The following is a 23521-nucleotide window of genomic DNA, read 5'->3' on the forward strand; positions in this document are numbered from 1 at the left end:
AGAAAACCTGACTGTCACCGGGGAGCTTTTGTGCAGTGAGCTGTGCCTCTCCAGTCAGCAGTGGTAATAGATGGGCCACATGTTGCCCGACCGGCCACCCACCCTTCGGCCGCTTTCTCGAAGAGTGCAATTAACACCTCCAGGTTGTTGTGTGGCCCTATCTTTGTTAGAGTGATGTGGGGTGGGTCCGGTGTGGTAGCGGTCAAGGACCCCGCCGATGCAAGCAGGTGCCGTAATGCCTGGTGATCTTCCTGCTGGGCCAGCAGCAAGACTTCGAAACGTTATTTCTGCTCCTTCCAGCGGGCGATCAGCACTTGGTACTGGCTCTGTTCGGTAGCAGTGAGGGCATGAATCAGGTCTTTAAGTGGGGAAGACTCCACGGGGTTGTTCCCTTCAGTATCCCAGCTTTTGGCACCACTGTAGTATGTCCTTGATGTGGGTGGAATACTGAAGCGCGGTAGGTGGGGACTGATATTAACACAGACTTTACTTCTGAGACTTTCTTGCTTCCTATTCAGCTTTACTACTCTCGTTTGCTCGCTCACTCACACACACACACACACACACACACACACACACACACACACACACACATGCTCTGGTTGGGAGAGATCCTCTTTGCTCTCTCCCTCCTTTTCTATCCTCTGTCGTCACTGCAAAAAACACACACACAACAGGTGTCCTGACTTTGCCACTCACCTTCCCTGGCCCCTCCCTCTATTCACAAACCAATTCTTGGCCACACCCCCACTGCCACAACATGTTAATACCATAACATAAAGGCTTAACTAGCCTAGCTTAGGTGTCGCTCACTCACAATTATTGAGAACGGCAATCAAAGGATTGATAAAAGGATGAAATAATTGCTGATACCACTAAATTTAACACCTAGTTAAAGCATACCAGTGGTGGTTTTATACCCCCCATCCAGTGTGACATAAATTACATCATTGGTGATTTGTAACACATGAATGAACTGAATGGTGAAGCTTTAGAAAACAGCAAGTCAGTGGGTGGACATTGACAATGATACACCGGTAACCTCCATCTTTTCCATACCAGAAAAAGAAATCAGTGCCTCCATTTGTGATAATTTAAATCAGTCTATGAACTGAGTCAAAAGCTACACTAAGGCAGTGGCGGCTCCAGAGATTTTTCCTTAGGGTGGCAAAGGAGGGGCATAGGTTCCAGGAGGGGGGCATAGGTTGTCGATGCAGCAGTTTATGCAAATCGTAGAAATAATTTTTACTTACACTCAAGAAAGACTCACAATCAAGTCATCTTGTCAAATATGTATTGAGCTATTGTACCATCAAGGAAAACGGATTCAACCATCTAAACCATCTTTTCTGAAAGTATATTCCCAAGCAAGGAATGGAACTATTCTGCCCTAGCGATGTATCAAAAAATAGACAGATAGCGAACGGTTTAGATTGTGGATCTTTACTGAAGACAAAATGTTAGTTACACATTGATTAGCGAGCTACTGCTAGTGTAATCTCTGCAAACTAAGGTCAGGACAGATCATGGGACAGATAGCTAACTAAAGCTTCTATGCTAGTGGAGCAAGACTAGCGTGCTAGTCTAGTTGCTGACCAACCAATATAAAAAATATTGATAATAAAGATAGCTGGGCTAAAAGAATAATTGAGTACCAAAATGCATTTAACATAGAAAGGACAAGACTGTGTTCTATCAGGTGAAAACAATTTGACCAACCTCTTTGCTCCAGCACGTTGCCTCATCAGAAGTCGAGCATTCAGAAGAATCATAACAGAAGAACATCTCTCTCTGGGTGAAACCATTTCAAAATTCCGGGGGTGGGATGGGGTGTGAAATAACGTAAATAACGGTAGGTAGAGATGAGATGAGGGCTTAGTATCTCTGTAGATAGATAATTGAATTTCAAAAATGTGTTTTAATAAATAATTCTTTTTAAAATAGGGGGGCAACTGTGGTGGCAAGACATATTTTTACAGTGGCAACTGCCACCTTTTGCCACCCCTTAAAACCACGCCTGCACTAAGGTCATGCAAAACAAGCAAGGAGACACAAGCCTGATCACAGGCCAGGAGTAGGTCATTTACTACTTTAACCAATGTTGTCTTTGTGCTATTATGAGGTCTAAATCCTGACTGATACATTTCATGAATGTTATTTTTATGTAGATATGAACTTGCCTGCTTTTTCTAGGGTCTTGGAGATAAAGGTGAGGTTTGATATTGGCCTATAGTTGGACAGCTGACAGGGGTCTAGGTCAGGTTTTTTTAATTATCCCCCTCCCAAATGAAATTTGGCAGGAGATATAGAAATGGGTTCCGTCTGCCTGGCCGGCTGTCTGTCTGGTCACGTTTTCATTTCCGGGCCATATCTTTAAAACTACTGAAGATACCTTCATGAAACTTTGTATACATGTCAAGCAACATGTGAACTGGTGCCTTTTGCTATTTTGGATTTTTGAAATTTTTTTTTTTTAATTTTTACATAGAAAATAGATTTTGACTTTGTTTCTAAGAGCAATGTTCGTTTCCGGAGCATATATCCCAAACTATTCATGATACGGATTTGAAACTTGGTATACATTACCCCTTTTCCACCAAATCAGTTCCAGGGCTGGTTTGGGGCCAGTGCTGGTGCTGGTTCACAACTCGTTCAACTTGCGAGCCAGCTGAGAACCAGTTTGCTTTTCCATAGCTCGTGGTGCTAAGGGGAACCACGTCATTACGTCGCTGTATACGTCAGTTACGTCGCTGCATTTGCATAAACCTTGGTGCAAATATCGAAGCAACAACAACACGGAGAAGAAGAAGCAGCAACAACAACAATAATAATAATGGATGACTTCGCGTTTGTACAGCTGCTGCTTCTCGGCGCTTAAAAATGGCGACCTTTTGCGGTCTTGCGATTGTTGTTGGTCTTAACAACTTTGCCCCCTGCTGACGTAAGCGGTTCTTTCCTCTGGCCCAGCAAAGAGCTGGTGCTAGCCTGGAACTGGTTTTTCTGGCCCCAGAGCCAGTTCTTTGTCAGTGGAAACAGAAAACCCGGTTCCAAACTAAGCACTGGCCCCGAACCAGCCCTGGAACTGCTTTGGTGGAAAAGGGGCACATGTGAACAAGGTGATGTAGATGTGCCTTTTAGAAACAAGTTCTGTCCATCCATCTGTCCAGGGGCATTGTAGTGGGGGGAAAAGGGGAACTGAGTTACCAGGGCCCCAAGTGGGGGGAGGGCCCTTGAGGAGTCTGTAATTTTATTTTCCTTTAAATATCAATACCATTTAAAGATCACAATATATGTTGCTAACAAATGTAAATATTATGTTTTGGGTAAATAAATTGTTTGATTAATGGATTGAATTGTGTGTCCTAGCCCAGGGGTTTTCAAAGTGTGGGAGAGTCAGCCCCCCCTCAGAGAGCAAATAAACAACAGCACCCCCCTTACAATTTTTGTTGTTGCTATACTTAATGTTCCATTCGTATTTAAAAAAAATGGTTGTTGTACACATTTTTATTTTTTTCTTTTACACATTTTAAACATCTGTGCTTTTTTTTAAAACATCTTGTCTTACACATTTTAAACATCTGTGCTTTTTTAAAACCTCTTTTGTACACATTTTAAACATCTGTGCTTTTTAAAACATCTTTTGTACACATTTTAAACATCTGTGCTTTTTTTAAAACATCTTGTCTTACACATTTTAAACATCTGTGCTTTTTTAAAACCTCTTTTGTACACATTTTAAACATCTGTGCTTTTTTTAAAACATCTTGTCTTACACATTTTAAACATCTGTGCTTTTTTAAAACCTCTTTTGTACACATTTTAAACATCTGTGCTTTTTAAAACCTCTTTTGTACACATTTTAAACATCTGTGCTTTTTTTAAAACATCTTGTCTTACACATTTTAAACATCTGTGCTTTTTTAAAACCTCTTTTGTACACATTTTAAACATGTGTGCTTTTTTAAAACCTCTTTTGTACACATTTTAAACATCTGTGCTTTTTAAAACATCTTTTTTTACACATTTTAAACATCTGTGCTTTTTAAAACATCTTTTTTACACATTTCTAACATCTGTGCTTCTTAAAACATTTTTTTTACACATTTTAAACATCTGTGCTTTTAAAAAAAAAACATCTTGTTTTACACATTTTAAACATCTCATAGCATCGTTAGCTAGCACCTCTTGGCAGACAACACACTGTGGCAGTGGAGCATCTTCAGATCCAGTCCATGAAAATCCAAACTTTAAATAATCGTGCTCATACTTCCTTCTTTTTTTTTTTTTTTTGCTTGGCCCAGACTCTGTCTCCTCACTCACTGTAGCTTTAGGTACTAAAAATCAATCCATTTTGTCTCTGGCAAAGGCTAGCTGAAGTTCGCTAAATGTCCGCAATAGTAACTTATTCTGGTTTATTTTTCCTCACGTTGCGCCCCCCCTGAAGAACTCTGGTGCCCCCTAGGGGAGGCGCACCCCACACTTTGAAAAGCCCTGGTTTAGTCCGCTTTCACCGGGCTTTTTAACTTGGCGCATTTAATGGAGCGTTCATTCTGCTGAAGCAGTGCATGCGCATTGTCGGCTATCTGTGCTATGGAAGATGATGCACTAGAAAACAAAATCCGGTTTTCAGAAATGAAAAGAGAGGCAGGAAGGAGACAAGAAAAGAAATGAGGGAAAGCAGCTGCTCACAAACTTCTTTCCCAAGAAAGGTGAGCCCAAATGTGAAAGCAAATAGCCTACAGTAAATGACATTAAGTGGTTATCAGTGCTAAAAACCGCACAACACAAAATTAGAAATAACATGATGCCTTTTTTGTTTGCATTGCAATAGTATACTAATCGAAAATTAAGTTAATATTTATTATTGGGCCATAACATAATTAGGCTAATAGCCTAATTTAGTCTCAATGTCCTAGGTTCATAAGGGTAGGCTGTCAAATTAGTAGCAAAGCTAACTTGTGAAACACATGGCACTCAGTTTCAGAGCCTGTCACAGAGGGGGATGCAGCAACACACCCCTCATCCTCTCATACTGGGGATCTGAGACAAGGTGAGCCTTTAGCTTAAAATGAAAGCACATAATTTTAGCTATTTTTACTGTAATGTGTTAAGGGTTGTTTGATATTGATATCTTCAATATCAAAAGGCTTGACTAAATAAACTTGATTGTTTATTGTAGCCCTGTGATAGCTCTATTTACCATGCAAAAAAAAAAAATTGGTGATAACATTATTTTTGGTGAATGTATGGCAATATATGTCATATTTAGCAAAATTACTCGTGTCATTTAGAAAAAGTGCTTTTTTGACCACAGGTAGCTCCAAAAGGGATGCACTTAAATCATTCTTTATACCATAAAACACATATTTAGTTCCATATCATTGGAAACATAGTTAAGTTTTAATGTTGAATGCCAGTAAGTTTTCAGACTATTTTGATCAAATTAGTATGTAATTGTGTCAAAAAAATGTCCTCTCCAAGACAGCTAATTTTTCAATATAAAATAACATATCTAAAATGATTATTTTCATCCTAAAATGTGGTCAAGATATTGGGACATAAATATTAGAGACAACTAACACAAAGCTTACAGCCTTATATTTAAAAGCACTATGGAAGTAGTGGATTCTGAATTGTCAAAAAAAATGTCCTCTCCGAGAATCACTTCATTTGTTTCTCCCAGCCCTGCTTAAAGCTACACTTAATCTTCTTTATCTTATAGCAGATTACACAAAACTACCATACACGTATGTCAAAAAATTACCTGAAATCTGTTCTTTAACTTGTCCTGCACTTAAAAACTGGTACAGGAACCAGTTTGAATCAATTTGAATTTTGGACCCCTGCGACACAAACTTTGTACCCTGATTGTAAAACAACCCTTAAGCAACACTACAATCATGCTCTGTGTTTTACTGAAGCCTATGTTTGGCTATAGCCTAATTAGAATAAGAGACTAAAAGTTTACATTTTTGTCACATCCATAAGAAAAATAAAATGCCACATAGTTTTTTGTGATGCAAATGAATATCTCATCTCATCTCTCAATCTCTAGCCGCTTTATCCTGTCCTACAGGGTCGCAGGCAAGCTGGAGCCTATCCCAGCTGACTACGGGCAAAAGGCGGGGTACACCCTGGACAAGTCGCCAGGTCATCACAGGGCTGACACATAGACACAGACAACCATTCACACTCACATCTACGGTCAATTTAGAGTCACCAGTTAACCTAACCTGTATGTCTTTGGACTGCGGGGGAAACCGGAGCACCCGGAGGAAACCCACGCGGACATGGGGAGAACATGGAAACTCCGCACAGAAAGGCCCTCGCCGGCCATGGGGCTCGAACCCGGACCTTCTTGCTGTGAGGCGACAGCGCTAACCACTACACCACCGTGCCGCCCGCAAATGAATATATTTTCTTTTATGTAATAAATAAGCTACTTGATAAAAATCTGTTCTCTTCAGCCCAATGCAAAGGTGCTCAATTTTCATGCAGGCCTATTATGTTTGGTGACCTTTGGTGGCATTTACTGTTACAACTTTCAATCATTCTGCAAATAAAACAAAGATTCAGTGAAGTATTGTGTGATTAGGGGTTTTTATTCATTTAAGAGTTGTTAGATTCATGTGTGGCTACATAACTGACTGGACTGGTAGTACACCCTTGTTGTTAGATACTTTCAGCATTGTTAACTGCTGAGTTTTTTTTTTGGGGGGGGCCCCATGGCCACTGCTTGTGCATAGGGCCCAGAATTTGGTGCTACGCCCCTGCCGTCTGGTCACGTTTTCGTTTTCAGGCCATATCTTTAAAACTACTGAATATATCTTCATGAAACTTTGTATACATATTCAGACCCTCCAGGATTTCGCAATGTTGCAATTTGCAACTTCAACACAAATTCAACCAATCCTCTCGAATTCAGGGCGGTGTTGCAATTATATCCAATCACCACAACTTTCCCGCAAATTTGACCAATCGTTGGCATCGTCTTGAGGTGACGTCGACAAACTACCTTCCACCTTGCTTCCGTTATACATTCAAGAGAAGCAGCATGTGCGAGTCAGTGTTTATATAGGCTTAAATTCTGTTACTGAAAGTGTGTTATGTTTACAGTGAAGGACTGTGTGCACTTTACATTATTTTTTTTTTTACTTAATACAAGAAATTAATGGATGCCAACATTTTTGCCAAAATGGTATTTTATTTTCCATTGTTTTGGCAGCTTCAGCATCATACTGTGAGATTCTGTTCAAATTGTTTTTTTTCTTCTATGAAGCCTGACCCATTTATTTTATTAGTTTATAATTATTGTTTAATTTAGTCTTCAGGAGAGACTGCCTGCACACAGTACTAGTATTAATAGTTTTTTTTTCTTACATGAAAGCTGAGGCATTTATATTATATTTTAAGGTAACTTCATGTTGTGCTGTGAGGTTCTCTGCACTTTAACTTTTGAACCAACAGGTGCATTTGGATAAGTAAAGCCTATTTTTCTGCATTTTTGTAGCCCTGGTAATCTTTTATATTGGTAAAGTTGTTTATAGGACCATTTCTCAGTGTCTGTTTTTTTAATCAATAGTTTTTCAGTAATAACTTAATATTTAACATATCACTCAATTTAATCACAAAAAGAGAAAATCGCAACAATTTCTCGCAACTTTCACTTCCTCCCGCAATGTAATCGCAACAAAAACCTAAACACCGCAACTTTCATCGCAATTTTTTGGAAAACCCCCGCAACATCAGACATTTTAGCCCGCAACAATCACAAAAAAGGCCCGCGAAATCCTGGGGGGACTGACATATCAAGCAACATGTGAACTGGTGCCTTTTGATATTTTGAATTTTTGAAAAAAAGTATTTTTCAAATTTTTGCATAAAAAATTGATTTTGACTTGGTTTCTAAGAGCAATGTTCCTTTTTGGAGCATATATCCAAAACTATTCATGATACGGATTTGAAACTTGGTATACATGTTAACAAGGTGATGTAGATGTGCCTTTTCATACTAAGAAATTTTAATATTTCATGTTTCCATGGAAACAATTTCAGACTTAGTCTCTCAGGTTAGTCTTAGGTTTTGTTTCCGGAGTAGAACTTAAAAACTATGAGTGGTTTGGTCTTGAAAGTTGGTATATGAGTTGGTACATATACATTAAGTAATGTATATGTGCCTTTTGATACTAAGAAATGTGAGAAATTTTAATTTTTAGCTCACCTGGACCAAAGGTCCGGTGGGCTTATGCCATGGACTGCTGAGGTCAGTGGAAAGAGGTAGGGTTGGTTTCCTGCAGCAGAACTTGAAAATGTGACAAATACCGTAATATCTTGAAACTTGGTATATTGTTGGTTCCCCATATCTTCTTTTTATATTTCTCATCTCATCTCATTATCTCTAGCCGCTTTATCCTTCTACAGGGTCGCAGGCAAGCTGGAGCCCATCCCAGCTGACTACGGGCGAAAGGCGGGGTACACCCTGGACAAGTCGCCAGGTCATCACAGGGCTGACACATAGACACAGACAACCATTCACACCTACGGTCAATTTAGAGTCACCAGTTAACCTAACCTGCATGTCTTTGGACTGTGGGGGAAACCGGAGCACCCGGAGGAAACCCACGCGGACATGGGGAGAACATGCAAACTCCACACAGAAAGGCCCTCGCCGGCCCCGGGGCTTGAACCCGGACCTTCCTGCTGTAAGGCGACAGCGCTAACCACTACACCACCGTGCCACCCCCTTTTTATATTTGTATATGTAAATACTTAATTTATTTTAATTTATCTAGAAGTTTTTCTCTATTTTTCTTTTCTCTGTTTATCTGTAATGATGCTGCTGGAATCTTAATTTCCCTGAGGGAACCCTCCCAAAGGGATCAATAAAGTTTTATCTAATCTAATCTAATCTAATCTAATCTAATCTAATCTAATCTAATCTAATCTAATCATAGAGGGCGGGGGATATAGATCACTCTGTCTTCTTGTTAATCAGGGGTTTGATAACTGCTAGTTTAAATGATTTAGGTACATAGCCAGTGCTAAGGGAAGAATTGATTATTTTTAGAAAAGGTTTAATTGCTTCTGCTAGTATCTGTTTGAAGAATCATGTGGGTAAGGGATCTAGTATACAAGTTGAAGATTTTGATGAGGAAGGAAGTGAAATTTGTTCAGTCTCTCAAAGGGGAGTAAAACATTGTAATAATTTTTCTCTCCTGGGTTAATCATCAAATTGTCTGCCTCTAAATTAATAGGTTTTTTTTGTCTGATATTTTCTCTTTAGGGGGTGGCACGGTGGTGTAGTGGTTAGCGCTGGCGCCTCACAGCAAGAAGGTCTGGGTTCGAGCCCCGTGGCCGGCGAGGGCCTTTCTGTGTGGAGTTTGCATGTTCTGTCCGTGTGGGTTTCCTCCGGGTGCTCTGGTTTCCCCCACAGTCCATTCTACTATTGTTTAATTCTTATTATTTTCTTTTAATTATTTTAATTATTTTAATTAATTGTTTTAGATTAAAAATAAAATTATTTTATGTAATTTTATTTCTCTATTGGGCGGCACGGTGGTGTAGTGGTTAGTGCTGTCGCCTCACAGCAAGAAGGTCCTGGGTTTGAGCCCCGGGGCCGGCGAGGGCCTTTCTGTGCGGAGTTTGCATGTTCTCCCCGTGTCCGCGTGGGTTTCCTCCGGGTGCTCCGGTTTCCCCCACAGTCCAAAGACATGCAGGTTAGGTTAACTGGTGACTCTAAATTGACCGTAGGTGTGAGTGTGAATGGTTGTCTGTGTTTATGTGTCAGCCCTGTGATGACCTGGCGACTTGTCCAGGGTGTACCCCGCCTTTCGCCCGTAGTCAGCTGGGATAGGCTCCAGCTTGCCTGCGACCCTGTAGAACAGGATAAAGCAGCTAGAGATAATGAGATGAGATTTCTCTATTGTTTACTGTTTTTGCTTCTGTAAAGCACATTGAACTGCCATTGTGTATGAAATGTGCTATATAAATAAACTTGCCTTGCCTTGCAGGTTAGGTTAACTGGTGACTCTAAATTGACCGTAGGTGTGAATGTGAGTGTGAATGGTTGTCTGTGTCTATGTGTCAGCCCTGTGATGACCTGGCGACTTGTCCAGGGTGTACCCCGCCTTTCGCCCGTAGTCAGCTGGGATAGGCTCCAGCTTGCCTGCGACCCTGTAGAACAGGATAAAGCGGCTAGAGATAATGAGATGAGATTTTCTCTTTAGCCATTGAAAAAAACTATGTTGTTGCTACTACATATTGAAGCTGTGCATGTTTCATCTCATCTCATCATCTCTTGCTGCTTTATCCTGTTCTACAGGGTCGCAGGCAAGCTGGAGCCTATCCCAGCTTGCCCAGCTGACTACGGGTGAAAGGCGGGGTACACCCTGGACAAGTCGCCAGGTCATCACAGGGCTGACACATAGACACAGACAACCATTCACACTCACACCTACAGTCAATTTAGAGTCACCAGTTAACCTAACCTGCATGTCTTTGGACTGTGGGGGAAACTGGAGCACCCGGAGGAAACCCACGCGGACACGGGGAGAACATGCAAACTCCACACAGAAAGGCCCTCATCAGCCACGGAGCTCGAACCCGGACCTTCTTGCTGTGAGGCGATAGCGCTAACCACTACACCACCATGCCGCCTGTACATGTTTCAGTGTGGTCTTATTCCTAGTTAGTTTTGCTACAGTATTAAATAAGAATCTAGGATTATTTTTGGTATCTTCCATTAGGGTGGAGAGATACATTGATCTATTAGCATTAAGATCTTTTCTATAAATCAAGCAGCTCTCTTTTCTTTGGAATACTACCAATTTTGTTTGATGCCATTTACTTTCTAATTTTCAAGTGGTCTGTTTTAAGGTGCATGTGTGATCATTATATCAGGGTGCTAGATTTTCTCTTAAATTATTTTCTGTTAAGTGGAGCTACAATAGCTAAAATATAGTGGGCCGTTGACTCTACGCATTCAGTTGCCTGATCAAGTTCTGTGGGGTCTGACGGTGAGTCAGTCAAAGTTGATACCTCTGGGAGACTACTGATAAAACTTCAGACAGCAGTTGACATGAATGTACATTTGATGTGATAGTATGGCACAGTGCATATATTATTGCTAAGATGTATTTCAAATGGCATGAGGTAATAACCTGAGGTAGCTTCAGACTAGAAGTGTGACTATATTTCCGTCCATCCATCATCTGTAGCCGCTTTCCTGTCCTACAGGGTCACGTGACTATATTTTCTGTATTTAATTTGAATATAAGTATTAAATCAAGTGTGACCACCATTACGAGTGGGTAACTTTTATCATTAACCCCTACTGAATTTAGAATGGACAAAAACACAGTTCTCCGATTCTTACAGGTTATCAATATTAAAGTCTCCAACATTTTAATGCTTTGCCTAAAGAAACAACCAGGTTTGAGATGAAATCTGCAAATTCACAAAGGATTTCAGAGTATGGCCCTGGGGTTCTGTAAATAATTACCTGAATCAAGTGGATAGACTTTTTTTTTGGGCTACATAAGTTATGTTAGTATAAAGAACTTCAAATGCATTGAATTTGTCAAGGTTTTTGTGTGATGCTTTCATTATCATGATAAATAACTGCGACGCCTCATCTGCTGCCAGTTAGACAAGGCTGATGTACAGTATATAGCTGTATCCTGGAAGACTAGCTTAATTTAATGCGACATACTCATTTGGTTTGATCCACATTTCTGTCAAATGCAGTACATTAAACTCCTGATCAGTAATTATTTCATTAACAATAAGCACTTTAGATATAAGAAATCTAATATTTAACAATCCTAGCTTTAGATCCAAGCTGCTGGCTGTACATTCAGTGTGAGCTAATTTTATGTTAATTAGTTTACTCAAAACTACTCCAATTATCTGTAAAGCTCAAATTGTACATAGAGTTGTAAATCTTTCTGGATGAGCATCAAATACTGCAGCTTCATCAGAAGTAAGATGAAGGAGAAGACCAAGAACCAGGGTATAATAAAAGAGAGTTTAATTTACATACAAAGACAACCTGGGCAACAACCTTTAGTCTTGGTCTAAACAAAAGCTTGGCACAGCCAGCTAATATATTGATATTCTTCTAATGTGTAGGTGCAAATGACACATTTTAGACCAGATAGGTAAAACTCAGAGCTAAGATAAATGAAAATGTGAGCAAAGACAAAATCATCATGACCCAAGGAACAGTTACATGTACATTATGAGTGAAGAAAGTACAGACAAGTATGCATTGAATTAACTAAACCCTTACTGAAATCACACTAAGCAGAATTGATCCTAATGATTAAATCATGTATAATGATCATGGAATAATAGAAAACATTATGTCGATAGACAGTTATGTGACAGGATGTTAGCTATGTGCCAAGGCCCTGAGGTACAAGCCTTGGTCCGTAGGCATCAACAGGATTGGCCTGAACTGCATGCCCCCTGTGGACCCCTGCATTTTATCACTGGTAGTTTCACCAGGCATTAGAATAATGTCATCTTTTTCTAGGGCTCTATATTATGTGTAACATAATGTTTCCTTATCATCCATTGCTAATGAGCCATAACTTCCTAGTGTTGTTTTAATTTGTGCTCTCTTTCTCTGACGTACATTGCATACCATAGAACCGGTGTGTACTAGCCTAATCTCCTATTTTGATATACATTTGTAAACACTCTGCCTGAGAAGCGTTCTATAAATATTAATGCTTTATCATTAAACTTCAGATTGAGCAAAACCTGACAAGTGTGTGTGTGTGTGTGTGTGTGTGTGGTGTCTGTTTTTCCTAACCCGTAATCAATGACCAACAGGAAAAGGTCAGACCAGGTGAAGATTGACCAGGCATTCTTGTTCAGAAAAAAGAAGGCAATTTCCATCCTATTCTGGATCTGAGAGGACCAATTTGTTCTTGCAAATCCTTATTTTCCACATGCTAGGGTACGCATATCAATTTTACACTCTCTATAGCCATCGCCACAGGCATTTTTGAGGTTCAGGATCCTACAGTGCCTCTGGAAATCAGCAGGCCCTACTAGACATGCAAAATCACCTCAACTTCTTAAGTTCAGGCTCAAGGTAAAGTCTGTTGTTCACCAACACCAAAGCAAATCTAACGGTTAACAAGTACAGAACTGGTTTCAATGGGGATGAAAACCAACCTTGTGCCACAACTAGGAGCAGTTCCCTGTTGGACTGAAATGTTCACCACAGCTGCTTTCTTCACTGGATGGGTCCCCCTCCAAAAAAGTGAATGCAATTATAACCTTCAGGTTTCTATCATGAACTTTTAGTTAGATGTCCTGCAGTGTGCATCAACAAACTCCTCCACCAGCCTTCCTACCAATATTTTAGACTTGGTTACAGTTAACTTATGGATAGAGAAATTGAACCATGCACAAAAAGATTTTTCATGAACTGAATTGTTGGTACTGTTTCTGCTCTATTCACATGTCTTGAATTTATCTGGAATCTCATTGGCTAATGCTGCAGTACTACACTGATAATAAACCGTAAGTGCTAAAGAAGGCAACTGGACTTGCTTGAAATTCTTGAAAACGTTTCACCTCTCATCCGAAAGGCTTCTTCAGTTCTGTCTGACTAGTGGGGAGGACCAGGTATTTATCCTCTAGTGGACCAAAAGCAACCCTAAGGTAAGGTTTACGATGACCTGGATGAATGAGAACCTTCACAGACACACTGATAATAGTGTAGTAGTTAATTCATTACTTGTGTGGTGGTAAATAATGTCATGACTACTTAATGTTTTCTTCTGATCTTAAGTCTTACTTTAAACATCACTATAAAATTACATATTTTAAAACAGTCAATATAAATAAAATGAAAAATAAAGTACAGATCGTTTTCAGCAAAAACAATAATAAGCATGTTTAATTTGACAACATTAAATCATGCAATGCCTCTGAGTTAGAGCACTTGTGGGTCTTAAATGTAAGTGAACAAGTAAATGTCTTTGCACACTGCGAGCAGTGATGCGTCTTCTCTCCTGTGTGAATGCGCCGGTGTCGCTGGAGATTACATTGATGAGTAAAACTCTTTCCACATAGTGAACAATGATACGGCTTCTCTCCTGTGTGAATGCGCTGGTGTCGTTGGAGATTACTCTGATGAGTAAAATTCTTTCCACACTGTGAGCAAGGATACGGCTTCTCTCCTGTGTGAACGCGCTGGTGGCGTTGGAGATGACTTTGACGAGAAAAACTCCTTCCACACTGTGAGCAGTGATGTGGCTTCTCTCCTGTGTGAATGCGCTGGTGTTTTCTGAGATTCCTTTGGTCAGTAAAACTTTTCTCACATTGAGAACAGTGATACGGCTTTTCTCCTGTGTGAACGCGCTGGTGTTGTTTGAGATCACTCTGTTGATAGAAACTCTTTCCACATTGTAAGCAGTGATGTGGCTTTCCTCCCATGTTAGTACATAGGTGTTTTTTGAGACCATTCTGATGACCAAAACTCTTTCCACAATCTGAGCAGTGGTGAATTTCCTTATGTACATCATCGTGAGAAGTGTCAGTACTGAGAGTATCAGAGGATGATGTCTGTCTACGGTAGTCTTCGGAGGGGATTTGAAGGTCATCTTTAATTTCTCCTGATTCCTGCAGTCTCACAAACTCTTTGTAGTGACATCTCTGGATGTGTTTGTGGAGGTATATTTCAGATGCATAGGAAAGAGGACATGTAGTGCAGGAAAAGCCTCGTTGCAGAGCATTGTTTACTTCTGGAGAAGTGAAAGGACAAAAATATCAGAAACTGAATATGAAATACAACACAATTATAAAATGTAACAACACTATCCCAATGTAAAGAAGTGTTTGAGGTTAAATAAAAATACCTGAGATTCTACATGAATGAACAATGGAGAACCAAGATATAGCAACATCTAGCTTGGAATACTGGTAAATTCAATAAATTATTATTGTATCTACCAGTATAATACAATAATATAATATTGGATAAGGTGCTGGAACAGCAGCTAAGGGCAGCACTAGCCATAGCCCTGTGGATCTGTGTGACCAAGGATGAGTGGTTGGTTTCTATTTGATCTAACATCAAATCTAGGCAATGGCAAGCCTAGCCTTAATTACAGCTCGTCCAGGAGTGATAAGGAGACTCGGCCCTAGCATTCAAGGTTCCGAAAGATACAATAATAGGCCTTATTTATCAAGTTGGATATGAACAGATTTATTTGCAAATAGCTTGTGGTAGCATTTACACAAGAAAGTTTGTATTTTTATATATTTTATACAACCCTGATTCCAAAAAAGTTGGGACAAAGTACAAATTGTAAATAAAAATGGAATGCAATGATGTGGAAGTTTCAAAATTCCATATTTTATTCAGAATAGAACATAGATGACATATCAAATGTTTAAACTGAGAAAATCTCATCTCATTATCTCTAGCCGCTTTATCCTTCTACAGGGTCGCAGGTAAGCTGGAGCCTATCCCAGCTAACTACGGGCGAAAGGCGGGGTACACCCTGGACAAGTCGCCAGGTCATCACAGGGCTGACACATAGACACAGACAACCATTCACACTCACATTCACACCTACGGTCAATTTAGAGTCACCAGTTAACCTAACCTGCATGTCTTTGGACTGTGGGGGAAACCAGAGCACCCGGAGGAAACCCACGCGGACACGGGGAGAACATGCAAACTCCACGGGGCTCGAACCCGGACCTTCTTGCTGTGAGGCGACAGCGCTAACCACTACACCACCGTGCCGCCCCTAAACTGAGAAAATGTATCATTTAAAGAGAAAAATTAAGTGATTTTAAATTTCATGACAACAACACATCTCAAAAAAGTTGGGACAAGGCCATGTTTACCACTGTGAGACATCCCCTTTTCTCTTTACAACAGTCTGTAAACGTCTGGGGACTGAGGAGACAAGTTGCTCAAGTTTAGGGATAGGAATGTTAACCCATTCTTGTCTAATGTAGGATTCTAGTTGCTCAACTGTCTCAGGTCTTTTTTGTCGTATCTTCCATTTTATGATGCGCCAAATGTTTTCTATGGGTGAAAGATCTGGACTGCAGGCTGGCCAGTTCAGTACCCGGACCCTTCTTCTACGCAGCCACGATGCTGTAATTGATGCAGTATGTGGTTTGGCATTGTCATGTTGGAAAATGCAAGGTCTTCCCTGAAAGAGACGTCGTCTGGATGGGAGCATATGTTGCTCTAGAACCTGGATATACCTTTCAGCATTGATGGTGTCTTTCCAGATGTGTAAGCTGCCCATGCCACACGCACTAATGCAACCCCATACCATCAGAGATGCAGGCTTCTGAACTGAGCGCTGATAACAACTTGGGTCGTCCTTCTCCTCTTTAGTCCGAATGACACGGTGTCCCTGATTTCCATAAAAAACTTCAAATTTTGATTCGTCTGACCACAGAACAGTTTTCCACTTTGCCATAGTCCATTTGAAATGAGCCTTGGCCCAGGGAAGACGTCTGCGCTTCTGGATCATGTTTAGATACGGCTTCTTCTTTGAACTATAGAGTTTTAGCTGGCAACGGCGGATGGCACGGTGAATTGTGTTCACAGATAATGTTCTCTGGAAATATTCCTGAGCCCATTTTGTGATTTCCAATACAGAAGCATGCCTGTATGTGATGCAGTGCCGTCTAAGGGCCTGAAGATCACGGGCACCCAGTATAGTTTTCCGGCCTTGACCCTTACGCACAGAGATTCTTCCAGATTCTCTGAATCTTTTGATGATATTATGCACTGTAGATGATGATATGTTCAAACTCTTTGCAATTTTGCACTGTCGAACTCCTTTCTGATATTGCTCCACTATTTGTTGGCGCAGAATTAGGGGGATTGGTGATCCTCTTCCCATATTTACTTCTGAGAGCCACTGCCACTCCAAGATGCTCTTTTTATACCCAGTCATGTTAATGACCTATTGCCAATTGATCTAATGAGTTGCAATTTGGTCCATCAGCTGTTCCTTTTTTGTACCTTTAACTTTTCCAGCCTCTTATTGCCCCTGTCCCAACTTTTTTGAGATGTGTTGCTGTCATGAAATTTCAAATGAGCCAATATTTGGCATGAAATTTCAAAATGTCTCACTTTCAACATTTGATATGTTGTCTATGTTCTATTGTGAATACAATATCAGTTTTTGAGATTTGTAAATTATTGAATTCCGTTTTTATTTACAATTTGTACTTTGTCCCAACTTTTTTGGAATCGGGGTTGTATATATGGATTAGGTTGTCAAGTTTAAATCACTTATTTATTTCAATTATACACAGACTGAATTAAATTACATTTTTGTGGGATTTTGTGAAACTGAGTCAGTTCATATTAATGTAATTTATTAAAGAAAGCAAGCCAATGTTCACAAATTAAGACATAGAAGACCGGTCATTTAATTAACAAGAAATACAGGCATATAAAAAGGGACACACTGCAATGGTTCAGATGATTCTCAAGTAGGACTGCCGCAGTATAGAAATTTAAAAGAATGCCATGGTGTGGTTTGCGCCATTACTGCGACCAACCCCCCCCCCCATGTTTAATATAGGCAGTGGTATAGAAACTTCCTTCCTGAAGTATCTGAAGAATGCCACAGTGTGGTTTGCAACCAAACCCCCATATATTTAATTATTCATTAATCTGATGTTACTTGTCCCTTAATATGCTGAGCAGCAAAAGTTTAAGGAGTTAAAAATAAACATAATTAAAAAGACTATTTCTGCATGGTATGACTCTTGTGGAATTATTGAATTTAATACTAAAAATGTGTTAAATTGGTTGATAATATAAGTAAAATATGATCACAAATGCTCCTGTAATAAAGAAAATGTGTTCTAATTTTTTTTGCCAGTTAACAAGTTTGGGTCAGACATGCTGCATTAGTGTGCTTAACTAACTTCTATCCAGGCAGTTGTTCATATTACAGGGATGTGATTTGGGGCTGGTGAAATTATCTGAAAATTTTAGCCGGGGGGCTGGGGGCCGCAGGCCCCCAGCTGGTCCAGGGCAGCGGCCTGGTGGGGGGACAAGGGGGGAAGCCCCCCGAAGCTTCTGGGTTCTTCTGACTTAAAAATTGGACTAAAATGGCAAGCAAACAAACAAGAAAAAAACTTGTCATGATTAACAAATTCAAGCCAATTTAATGGTCAACATGCAACTCTGACACACACACTCTCGCTCACTCACACACACACACTCTCGCTCGCACACACACTCTCTCACTCTCTCTCACACACACACACACCCCAAAGAACCAGCGCGAGCAGGGCCCGCTAGCCCCGCGCCTTGTGACGTAATTCGCCCAGAGGCGAGCCGCGGTTTTTCTCCAACCATTCCCAGCGGAACTTTTTTTTTCACTATTCTGTCGATTTCTTTAACTCGATTTGCATCTTTACGCTTGATCGCGGAGGCTGCCATCTTTCAACTCTTTGTTTGAAGCGAGCTTACGTACAGCTATCTAACAAGCGCGTTCATTGGTTGTTACAGAGCGATGAGCCAATCACGTACCTCGTTTCATCTCATTGACGTAATTACGTCATTTACGCAATTACGTCACTGAGATGAAACGAGGTACGTGATTGGCTCATTGCTCTGTAACAACCAATGAACGCGCTTGTTAGATAGCTGTACGTAAGCTCGCTTCAAACAAAGAGTTGAAAGATGGCAGCCTCCGTGATCGAGACGTAAAGATGCAAATCCGAGGCTACCATCTTTCAAACAAAGTCAGAACGAATAGGATACCAATGTGGATGAGGGAAAAATCAGAAAAAAAAATTTTCTTCAAGTTTTGAGGTGAAAAAAGCGGAATTCCGCGAATTTGCGGAAAAATCACATCCCTGGTATTACACTGAAGGCATTATAACGTGTTTTTTTCCCCCTGCCTACAATGGCAAATATGATCTTAATGTTTCTGTAGTATGGGGAGGTGTGATAGCACTATCCTATGTTGTGTGTTTGTTGTGATAGGGCATGTGTATTTTTTCCCCAATTTTTCCATTATTTTCTCCCTAATACAGTTATGGCCAATTCCCACCCAAAAGACATCTCTCCTGTCACACAAAAGCTACCAACCAGGGAGTGCGAAGGCTACCATGTGCTTCCTCTGAGGCATGTAGGAGGCATGTAACGAGACCTCTGATGTTTCTGTAAAAACTTTAAATTTTAATAAAATGTTAACAAATGTTAATTTTAACGAAGACCCAGTGTAACCAAACTGTACAAAAGCCAAAAAAATTGTCCATCTTATCCACACATATTCTGCATCTCATCTACAGCTCTCATCTGCAAATGATTTCAAGAAGACAGTGCATTTATTGGTTATAAACCATTATTTTCCTTTGTTTTTCACCTGTTGCTACATTTCTTTTTTCAAACATTTTTGGGTCATTCCATATCAAATGAACCAAAATTTTTTAACTTTCATGCTCAATTTTAATTTTCTTTAAACTTTTTTGGATGAAGGGGACATGTATCCTGAGCCCAACTGCCAAGTTTTAAAGCTGAAATGTTAATATTAGCAGAGATAAATTACTGGTTTGGGGTCAGGGGGTCAATTTTAAGAAATCAAACCTATTTCTGAAGCCATTTGGAGGACTCTGTATGCTCACTTGTAGACTATTCAGGTGAACTATTTTTTTTCCCTCTAGCCCTATAATACATACACTTCTGAAATATATAGTTTGAACTTTCTTTGTCACCACCTTCCAACTATTTACTGTAGATCAGAAATTTAAAAAAAAAAAAAATCACGATGCGAATTCACAAGTGTTTTTTACTAGTTTTAAAGAGCTGTTTTCTAGAAAACTAAGCAAGTCTCAGACATGCCACTTGGTGACCAAAGTCTCAGTAAACTTTTCAGGCCATGTTAATATAGCTCTAGGATAGCATATGGCTGATATTCAGGTGCCCAAAGTTGGCCCCAGCTAGAAAATTAACAAATTTGCCATATTTCATGGGGGGTCCAGGTCAGAAGGTCCACAACTTAGCAATTTGGAAAGTTGGGTACATTCAGTGGCGGGCCGTGCATTTCACACATGGGCCTTCAGTACTGCTCTGTCTGAATTAAATCCACCCCTCAATAATGCCTATAAAACTTCTACTGCAGCTACAGCTGCGACATTCATAAAAACATCAATAACAACCTCATATTGCAATGTTATTTTGCAAAATAGCAACATTTTATTTTATCGACGTGTTCGCAAAATAGCAACATTTTATTTTATCGACGTGTGTGTTTATGTGCCTTATGAGACCTTGTGTGCATGTATGCGAATGAGGTCAGTCAGTATAGGCGAAGTAGATGACATCACTCACCAATACGGTGATTATCTGAACTGAAAATCCATCCTCCTTTCTTTCCTCAAGAAAACATCAATAACTCTGTCATAGAAGTCGTTTGTTCTTTTCAGTCCCATCAAAAAGTCCCGTTCGATGGCCATCAAGGCCAATACAGACAGTCGAGCCTGTCCTGTCATGTTTCTCGCATACGTTTTGATTCTCTTGAGGACTGAAAATGTCCGTTCGACAGAAGCAGTGGATACGGGGATGGTCACAGCCAAACACACCAGTTTGTACAGCTGCCCCATGCTCTCACTCAGCTGTTTCTGCTGAAGAAAGTCAAGCAGATCAGTGGGGAATTTTCCGGCGAAATCATCCATGCCATACATGACAGTCAGTTCTGTTCTTAACCGAGAAAGGTCGAAAAGTGTTCCGTGACTCTGTGTCAAGCTGGAGAAGGCTGCATGTGGGAAATCCTTCTGGTAGTCTTTAAACTTCTGGGGGTCGGGGAGAGTGGCAAACAACAGTTTTTCGTGGTCTTGAAATCTGCTCTGTGTCTGGCAAATAATGTTATCCAGGATCCTGCCGTGGAGTTGGTGGTAGTGCGCGCGAGGATCTTGCGCTGGGTCTCTTCGTGCGCTCGGAGCACCTGCGGTGTGTTCAGTGGCCTCGTAGATGTCATTGTATCGGCTCCTCTCTCGCTCAACGGTGGTACAGAACTCCTTCACCCTTGCCAGACAAAACTGTACATCCAGTTTTTTGTCTTGCAGTATTGAAAAGAGCACGTCTGAATACTCGAAAATGCCATTAAAGGTGTGAAGCAAGAAACAAAATTCAAAATCATCCAGACGTGCTTTAAATCCATCAGCAGCTCACACAGACTCCTCGTCAAACTCGTCATGATTATCCAGAATGTGATCAAACAGTTCCTTTAGAGCGTCTCTCTTTTCAAAGACTGTATTGACCACTCTGGATGTGTACTGCCAACGTGTTGGTGCCACCCATGGGAGACATCGCTGGCAGATTTCGTCCAGTAGTTGGGTGTGCCGAGGTGACCTCGAAAAAAATGCAGCAAGGCCGTTGAGGTGGGCAAAAAAGATCTTGCATTCTTTAAGCTTTGATGCCCCTTGAGTCAGCACTAAATTGAGCCGATGTGCATAGCAGTGTATGAACAAAGCCAAAGGTGCGCTCTCCTTAACTTTAGCCTGCACTCCATTTAATCCAGAGGACATCACCACTGCGCCGTCAAAACACTGTGCCACCACTTTATCCAAACATCCATTTTCCTCCAGAAATCAGATGATAAGGCGTGCAATGTCATCGGCTCGCTTCCCACTGGTGACATCTTCAAATCGGACAAACTGCTCCTTGACACCTGCGCCCGTTATGTAATGCAGAACCAGTGCCAGCTGCGCTGCATTACTGGCGTCTGTCATCTCATCCACCATAACAGAGACAAACGGTGCTTCATTGATTTCCCTTCTGATCTCTTTCCCCATCACTTCAGCGATCGCTGCGATCAGGTCGTTCTGTATTTTACCAGAAGTCCCAGTAAAAACTTTGTTGATGGACAGATGGTACTGCAAATCTGTGTTGCTCTCGGCAATGAGAGAAAGAAGCTCCACATAATTCCCTTTATTGTTTGACCCAGCGCTTTCGTCGTGTCCCCGAAATGAAAGTTCCTGCTTGCCCAAAAAAATTACACAGTCCACCAGTCTTTTTAAAATTCCCCTATTCTTCTTCACCTTTTCATTGTGGAGCTCCGTTTCTCTGCGTGCTTGCTCGCTCAGCTGAAGATCCACTCTTTTTTCCCCCAAAGGTATTTGACAGCACCGTTGCTCGCAGGTGACCGGCAGTGCTTTGGTGTCTCGCTGCCGCCTTGGTTAGGCAAGCCAAATTAGCAAATCCACTATGGCCCCAGACACCATGGCGATCAGTAACAAATAACAAACACGCCCAACAATAGAGTTTGCAGTGTTCCTCGGAGCCCGTGAGCCAGGAGTACCGCTCGTAATTAGCGGGCTGAAAGTGGCGAACAAATCCTTTTCCAGGCTGTGTCAGGTTGGCTAGCTTTGGCGTTGACTGCCCTTTCTGAACGATGTCCAGCTTTTCTGGAAAAGTGCTCCGGGAAAATGGTTGTGACAATAAATTTGCCACCATATCAACTTCTCCCCCTCCTTCGGCCACTTTGGGTTGATAAAACAGATATTTATATTATTTAACTATTAAAAATTGAAGCTCGTTAATGCAGTTAAAAATTGCCAAGTTGACTAGCACTCAATGACTTTTTGTAGCATTCGCGTCATCGCAACTCCAGTGGAAATCTACCCAATCAAATGGTGAGAATACAATGACGTTTCCTTATGCATGCTTTGAGCCAATCAGAGCATATACGCCTGCAATGGGCTGTTGGGGCTCATCAGAGACGGCCTAATACGACTGGTTCTGGGCTCGCTAACTTAAATCTACAGTCTATGACACAGACAGGCCAGCAGAACTGATTGTACTGGCCTCCAGGCAGATTTATTTGCCTGGCAACAAATGATGGTTGAAATGTGATTGGTTAAAAATGCTTCAACGTGAAAAATACACGTCTGGCAGCAGCGCAGCCACGGGAAAGGAAACGGCCAGACCATTTGGAATTATTTAATAGTTATGAAATGAAATAAAAATAATAAACAAAAAATTAACATCAATCAGTCTGTATTTCACACTGTACATATATACGTAGTACGTACCGTATATACAGTGTGAAATGCACTAAATTCAGGCATGTTTGTGGTATTGTAATAGAGCCCACAAGATAGCTGCATCCCTGAATATATTATTCTCTGCTTGTAATTTTACTTGGGGAACAATATCATTTCTGAAAAATGTCATCGTGGACCATAAATATCTGACGCTAGGCTTTAAAAAAGCTTGTCAATAATTATATAAATGTGACTTGGATTTGGGGGCGGCACGGTGGTGTAGTGGTTAGCACTGTCGCCTCACAGCAAGAAGGTCCTGGGTTCGAGCCCCGGGGCCGGCGAGGGCCTTTCTGTGTGGAGTTTGCATGTTCTCCCCATGTCCGCGTGGGTTTCCTCCGGGTGCTCCGGTTTCCCCCACAGTCCAAAGACATGCAGGTTAGGTTAACTGGCGACTCTAAATTGACCGTAGGTGTGAATGTGAATGGTTGTCTGTGTCTATGTGTCAGCCCTGTGATGA

At 40.9% G+C, this 23521-nt stretch overlaps 1 protein-coding gene across 5 annotated transcripts in view; it reads right to left on the minus strand.

Annotated features, from left to right (window-relative positions):
• Nucleotides 1-12011: 12011 nt before the first annotated feature.
• LOC132881595 (histone-lysine N-methyltransferase PRDM9-like) overlaps nt 12012-23521 on the minus strand; it is a 74097-nt gene continuing 62587 nt past the window's right edge. For all 5 annotated transcript variants that reach the window (XM_060914250.1, XM_060914249.1, XM_060914245.1 and 2 more), the window contains exon 8: nt 12012-14762. In XM_060914250.1, the coding sequence (XP_060770233.1) occupies nt 13915-14762 (848 nt within the window). In that variant the 3' untranslated portion in view covers nt 12012-13914. The remainder of the gene's footprint in view (nt 14763-23521) is intronic.

Source organism: Neoarius graeffei, chromosome 2, assembly GCF_027579695.1.
Source record: "Neoarius graeffei isolate fNeoGra1 chromosome 2, fNeoGra1.pri, whole genome shotgun sequence".
Lineage (NCBI taxonomy): Eukaryota > Metazoa > Chordata > Actinopteri > Siluriformes > Ariidae > Neoarius > Neoarius graeffei.